Source organism: Penaeus vannamei, chromosome 4 (assembly GCF_042767895.1).
Source record: "Penaeus vannamei isolate JL-2024 chromosome 4, ASM4276789v1, whole genome shotgun sequence".
Classification (NCBI taxonomy): Eukaryota; Metazoa; Arthropoda; class Malacostraca; order Decapoda; family Penaeidae; genus Penaeus; species Penaeus vannamei.
The window spans coordinates 10,197,489-10,204,988 of NC_091552.1; the positions used below are offsets into that span (position 1 = coordinate 10,197,489).

The following is a 7,500-nucleotide window of genomic DNA, read 5'->3' on the forward strand; positions in this document are numbered from 1 at the left end:
GGGACACCACCAAAGCCTCTTACGTAATACAAAGCTCTATTTAAATACCTGGATTGATATTCGACTGACAGACTAATAACATTCAAGTTGTTGTAGGATAAAACTACGATTTTCTCTACAAAGGATAACTCTGGCAAATAGATACCTGATGCAAGAGTCTTGGAATCCATGTTTGCACTATTGGATCCCAAGACCACTGGATGAAGCCTTGGAGAATTTATAGATCCTCGCTCTTCAGACTAGAGGGCGGTAGTAATGGTGATAATAATATCCAAACAAGGCTTTTAACCCACAATTCCTGCTAAATGCGCGGGTCTTGTGGTAAACATATCATCAGTATTAGTATTATGTACCTGTAAATACACGCGTCCACAGAATATGTTTGCGGTTAATGCTGTATTTGTGGTCGAGTCTTCACCTGTGATATTAGTGTCTCACCTGTGGTTGAGTTTAATAAAATGTATTACTGAAGTATTTTTGCCTTATTTACACCCAAGAGAAGAATGTGTTCTATTAATTGTCGATATAATGTTGGGGTATAAAGCATTAGTACTATTATCCTATTACGACAAGTTGTAATTATAATGTGATATGTAATGATAATTATTAATAATGATAGTAAGCGTAGGAGTTAAACATAAGTAAAAGAGAAACAAAATGAAATTGATAAAAGTTGACCAAATATAAAGATAGAAGGTCAATTCATAATTCTATTCATGATGTGAATAACTACAATAATCAGAGTAATAATACTTTCATTAGCAATTCTGTTTACATTTAATAATAGATGTAATAATAGCAATAACAGGAGTGCATAAGAACACCGAAACGGAGGGAATCGGAGGCAGAATGGACCGAAACGAAGCTGGTAGGACATCATATCTATCTTTTGATGCAAGAAACATACATTATATAACTGTTTAAGTCCACTTACTGAAAATCGAGTTGCTATCTGGCCTGGAAATCGATGATTCATGGAGCTCGATTTTCGGTTTGTGTTCGGGCGCGGCCATATTAGATACAGGACTGGCTGGACGTTCAAAGGTAAATAAAACATCCCTAACCTAACCCTAAATAACAGACCGTAGCATCTGGCCAGGGAATCGATCATTTATGGACTACAATTTTCAGTCTGCTGTCTCGGTTTGTGTCTGTGCCATATTGTAAACAAGATTGGCTGGATCTTAATAGTTATATATAGTATAATTACTGCATTAAAAGATCATAATATTCTCTTACAAGCTTCGTTTCGGTCCATTTTGCCTCTGATTCGGTCCGTTTCGGTGTTCTTATTGAACCCGAATCGGAGGTGAAAGCTTGTAGGAGAATATAATGTTTGAATGCTATAATTATTCTATATATGAGTATTACAGTCCAGCCAATCTTGTATTACAATATGGCTCAGACACAAACACAGACAGCAGACTGAAGATTGTGGTCCATAAACTATCGATTCCCTGGCCAGATACTCTCAATTTTCATTATTAGGACTTCAATAATTATAGAAAGTTTGCTCCGATTCGACCCGCTTCGGTGTTCTTATGAACCGCAATAACAGTAAAAACAGTCATAATTACACCATAGTGATATTTAGAAAAGAAAACATACAGCACACTTGGTAATAAAAATAAAATGATTAAGAATAACAAAAGTTCGCTTGGAAAAGGTTATAATAACGAAAGTGATAATAATAGCGGTAGGACTAGTAGAAATAGTAATGGTAATAGGAATTGTATTTGTAGCTAATTCAACAAAGGTAATAACAAAGGTAACGATAACAACAACAATGATGATAATAATGATAATGATAATAATGAATTGATACCGATGATGATAATGAAATAATGATAATATTGGTAACAACGATATTGAAAATGATAGCAATAATGATATGTTATGATATATACTGATAATGATAATGATGACATCATTAATGATAACCATGATGATAACAATAATAACAACAGCAATGGCAGTAGTGATAATAATGATAATGGTAATGATAATAATGATGCTGATAATAGTTATAATGATAATGATAATAACAGTGATAATAAAGATTATAATAGTGATTATAGTAGCAGTAGTAGTAGTTACAATAATGATGATAATGATAATAATAATGATAATTATAACAATAATGATAATGATAATGGTAATAATAATAATGATAATGATAATAATTACAACATTAATGAGAATGATAACAATAACGGTAATATGATAATGATAACGATGATAATAATAATGATAATGATAAAATCATGTTAGTAATGATGACGCTAAAATTGATAGTGATGATGATGATGTTAATGGTAATGATGATAGTCATAATAATAATGATAATGATAATAATGATAATGATAACAGTAATGATGATAATAATAGTAATGATGATAGTCATTATATAATGATAATGAAAATAATGATAATGATAACAATGATAATGCAGATGATAATAATGATATTGATGATGATGTTGATAATGATAATAATAATAATAATAGTAACAGTGATGGTAATAATAATGATGATATAATGATGATGATAATAATAATGATAATGATAATAATAATGATAATAATGATAACAATTATGACGATAATGATAATGATGATAAAAATGATGATAATAAATGATAATGACAATGATGGGGATGATGATGGTATTAATAATAACAAAATAATAATAATGATAATAATAATAATAATAATAATAATAATAATAATAATAATAATAATAATAATAATAATAATAATAATAATAATAATAATAATAATAATAATAATAATGATGATGATAATAATAATAATAATAATAATGATAATAATAATAATAATAATAATAATAATAATAATAATAATAATAATAATAATAATAATAATAATAATAATAGTAATAATAATAATAATAATAATAATAATAATAATAATAATAATAATAATAATAATAATGATGAAAATGATAATGATAGTGATAATAAGAATAACAGTAATGGAAATAGTAGTAATATTAATGATGATAATGATAATAATAATGATAATGATAATAATGATAATGATAATGATAATGATGATAAATGATAATAGTAACAATAATAATGATACCTGACAATAATGATAATAAACGGGCAACATGACGTTGGTAATATCAAAATCATAAAAAACAATAAAAAGACATGAATAACAATAATAGTAGTAATAGCACTAACAACTACAATAAAAAAATAAATCAACAGTCAGTAATAATAGAATTCTACCCATATTAGCGAACATTTTCACTAAATTTTGTTCACACACTCCTCTTCGTTACGGCCTGTTCGTTAGCAGGGATCCAGCTGGTAGTGTTACATATGCTAGAGGAAAGTGACGAAATAATTTTTTGAAGTTTAGAAGCTGTATTTTGGAGATAAAAAGAGATGTTTCGATACATTGGAGTACGTGGTTTGTCCCCATATACACATATTAAGGTATGGTTGTGGAGTTTAAGATGTTTTAGGTGGATATTGTGCCGTAGTTGTGGAATAATGGTGTGAAATAAGGATTATTTTTGAGGGGGTAGGTGTACGGAGGAATGTTTAATGAAAGGGGTTCCATTTGTCTTTATTTGGTGGCTTTATCTATTGTGTTTTTCTTCTTCTTTTCCTGTGTTATATGGATTTTTTAGTATTTTTAACCATTATGCATAATAGTCAGTCATAGGTGTTCATAGCGATTTTTTTTTGTTAGTTTTTAATGAAGACCGGTAGTTACTTGAGATTTTTTCTGTAGTTGTAGTATCCAAATACACTTCAAACTTATCAGCATTTGAGACAGAAGGCTCGCAAACTGAATTCCAGTCTTGTAGTCGCATAGTGTCAAGTGTGCACCGAGGCCTTCATGCCATAAACAATGGATAAACACCTATTAACTTGCCAGTGAAATTTAAAATCATTGTTGGTAGAATATTTGTAGTGGAGAATTATTGGCTATCACTGGAGTGCTGAGAGACACGAGCTTGGGCTGATGTCCCAAGTCTTACCAATCATGTAATGCAAATTTACATGAACCTGACAAACTAAAGGCATCTTTTCCAGCGGTTGTTGGAAACGCAACACCTCTTGCGCGACAGGAATTGAGCAGATGGTTAACTTACATTGAGTCGCCAGATGCATTTCTCCTACTTCGGATATTTCTTGCATATTTGTACTCACATTAGATATCTATAACACCACGCTACCCATCATAAGATATCAAAAGCCATCTTGGATATCATATTCCAAAATACTGTGTACCTGTCGGAAAAATATCCAGTACAGTAAGAAAGCAAGCCATCAACCGTGATCATTCTAATTACGTCACAGAAATGGGCAGAGCTTAGAGGCCTATCTTGCCTCCGAGCACGAGACAGCCTTTAGTGTTGCGTCACGTTTCGCGACACCCTAATTGCCACAGGAAAAGATGCCTTAACATCCACTGTTGGATAAGTGTAGGTCACTTTTGATAACCTAGCCCAATTGAAACTAGTTAGCATAAAAATACTTCATTGTATCAGAAGAGACAACAATATCAAAAAATGCCAAATGCTTGTGAAACGCCTTGCTACCTCAAATATTCTGTCTGGTTAGTCTAGGGGTTACCCGTCTGTTTAGTTGAGTACTAAGTTTTATTTGATTGAAACATGTATTATGTTGAAATATTTAGTCGATTTCTTCACTGATAATTATGCTGTCTTTTCAAGAGGCTTCTGAAGCTTTTTTCACTAATGCTGCACATAAAGCATTATTAGTTATGAATAAGGTTGTTTATTTCATCAGTTGCCAAGGAACAATGAATATATTTTTATCTTGAATTCACATTCTCCCAAGGTCTTTACCTTAGGTATTCCCTAAATGAATTAATTCCTTTGCTGATATCTCTTAGTTAAAATATTAGCAGTGGCCAGACTATGTGAAGCCATGACCTTTCTCACTTATGGATCCATTTGTTCATATCTGTTCCTTTTAGCAGCATATTTATGTAACTGTTATACATTCTCCAGACAACATAAAACCCCTGCATATTATTCTGTGACCAGCATACACGTACTACCATGGTTGTATTGTATCAACAGGCATATTATTCCTTTGCAAGAGTAGAAAGGCCTTTAGGCTAGAACAAGTGCTGAACAAATAATATTTTTATGATTTTTCAAAATCATTTACATTTTTACTTTATTTCCATCTCCTCATTACCCATATCTCATAGGTCTGTTAGATTGCAGTTGGTTGTCAGGGTTACAGATAAAGCATGCAATTTGATAAAAAATAATAAGTAATATTTATCAAATTGCAGATTAATGAATTGCTTTTCTGTTTCTTGTGGACATTTTTTGTTGTTTAAAGCACCTGAATTTTACTCAAATGAGATTAGTCTACTCAGCAGTGTGATTCTTTATAGTTACTTATCCTATAGTTGAAATGTCAATGAATACTAAAACATTTTCCATCTGTTTTATAGAGATTGCATATTGAAAATCAAAAAGCTATATTATGAAACCAAATGATATATGTAGTCAAGAGATTGCCATTGCTTATGTGCCTGTGGTACACAAGCAAAGGCCAATAAACCTTCACTGTATATCTAGTTCATATTCTAGGTAGATAGGGTTTCATAAGTAAATATATATTGCCAGAGATACCTATGAAATTTGGTTAAAAAAAATTAATTTGCAGTTTGTGAGAACTTTATTAGAAGAAAAATGTCATAGAATATAGTAATGTGTTGATTTGATGGGCTATAATAATTAATGATTATTGTAATAATTATGAATAATTATTGCACTTTCCATAGTCACTAAATCATCAAAATATGCATTCTAATCATAGTATTTACAGGAAATATTTCTGCAGTATTATCATTTATTGTTTGTCTACAGGGTGCAGTAAGATGGATGTGTGACGTCGCAACCAATGCAGGGGAAGCCAGACTCGCAGAGATCCTCAAGCAACGTTTTCCACAGGCTACTGGCGTTGAAGTTAGAGACATTTCAGGTTAGTTGATGATTTCATAAAGGCATTTTTTACCGCATTTACATGCTTCTTTTTAAAAATCTCTATTGGTCATGTTTTCTTATATGAAAAAGATATAAGAAAAAGTCTGTCAGGTTTGTTTTTTTTCCTAGTTTGGACATAAATATGTAAAATGGTCTATTTTTTGTAAAGACTTAGTTATATACAAAAAAGATGTTGTACTGTGGTCTGTGTGTTATTATATTTTTAAGTTTGTTACTGAATGTGCAGTATTATATTTTACACACATTAACTTATTTTTCGGCTAACAGGTGGTTGTGGAGCAATGTATGAAGTATGGGTAGAAGCCCCCGATTTCAAAGGCCTTTCTCGAGTAAAACAGCACAAACTAATCACCCAGGTAAAGACGTAATATGTGTAAAGTACTCTAAAATGTAATACTATTATTCTTTGTGTATATTACATGAGTTGCAAAATAGATTGAACCTTTTTTTTCTGTGAATTACTTTTCCCATTAGTTTGTTTTTTGTGTTTTGATGGCCGTCTCTTCTTTTCCAGACCTTAAAATCAGAAATCCAGGATATGCATGGTCTCCGCATCAGCACTACAGTACCAGAGGAGTCGTAGCTATTACTGTAACTACAGCTATTACAGAAATCACATTTTACTTAAAACTGTGACAGCCACTTCGAAAGCAGGTCAAGTGAAGAATCCAATTTTTTTTCTCTTTTTGGAAAAAAATCATAAAACTCAGAGATTAATTAGAATGCATTTTAGATTAATACCTATATCATGTGTGGGGATTTTTTTTTTTTTTTTTACATATTTTTCATCTTGTTGAAAATGTTTTATGAAGTGTAAAAATATGTAATGCCTTGTTTTTCTTTTGTAAATAAATAGATATTTTTTGGATTATTTATGAGCATCCTTGATTTAAATGTAGGGAGAAAATGAAAATTGTATGTGTTAATAAGAAGTAATGCCACTTATTGCAAAATTGAATTTTCTCAATACAGTTCCTGTTCAAGATCAGACCTGGCAATAGATGCCATAGAATGTATAACTGCATAGGTATTTTGTCAACTTGTATAATTATAGACAATATTTGATGGAATATAAGGAACAAGAGTTCCTATGAGGGAAAAAGGGTTTAGCAAATGAAAATTTTGGAAGAAAGTTTTCAAGTAATTATATTATTTTGATATGAAATTGGAAGCTTTACGTTTAAAAAAAGTATTCAGAGATTAAATCAGGTAAAGCAAAGAGAAATAAAAACTTAGAGCATGTAATGAGCTAATTTTAAATATTGACAGGGAAAAGGATTAACAGCAGAGAACAAGAAATTTTGCAGGAAAGGATGGTCAGTTTAAAATATATGTTTAATCCTTGGCAAAGAGGTATTTAGTGTTTCAGAGAGGGAATGAAAATAGTGTAGAATAGCCAATAGGAGGTTTTTCTAATAAAAGAGTAAAAGTATGTCAGAAATAAAATGAAAGTAAGGCAAATAAAGG

General features: G+C 30.7%; 2 protein-coding genes across 3 annotated transcripts in view; both read left to right on the forward strand.

The window, feature by feature from the left end:
• LOC113821378 (beta-1,4-galactosyltransferase 2-like) overlaps window positions 1–465 on the forward strand; it is a 6,743-nt gene extending 6,278 nt beyond the window's left edge. For both annotated transcript variants that reach the window (XM_070120632.1, XM_070120633.1), the window contains exon 6: window positions 1–465. This exon is cut by the window's left edge and continues 118 nt beyond it. In XM_070120632.1, the coding sequence (XP_069976733.1) occupies window positions 1–27 (27 nt within the window). In that variant the 3' untranslated portion in view covers window positions 28–465.
• Window positions 466–3,313: 2,848 nt separating this feature from the next.
• LOC113821392 (bolA-like protein 3) lies at window positions 3,314–6,899 on the forward strand. The gene is made up of 4 exons (XM_027373872.2): window positions 3,314–3,469; window positions 5,896–6,010; window positions 6,301–6,389; window positions 6,548–6,899. The coding sequence occupies exons 1-4, from the start codon at window positions 3,419–3,421 to the stop codon at window positions 6,614–6,616; spliced, it is 324 nt and encodes a 107-aa protein (XP_027229673.2). The 5' UTR covers window positions 3,314–3,418; the 3' UTR covers window positions 6,617–6,899.
• The last annotated feature ends 601 nt before the right edge of the window (window positions 6,900–7,500 follow it).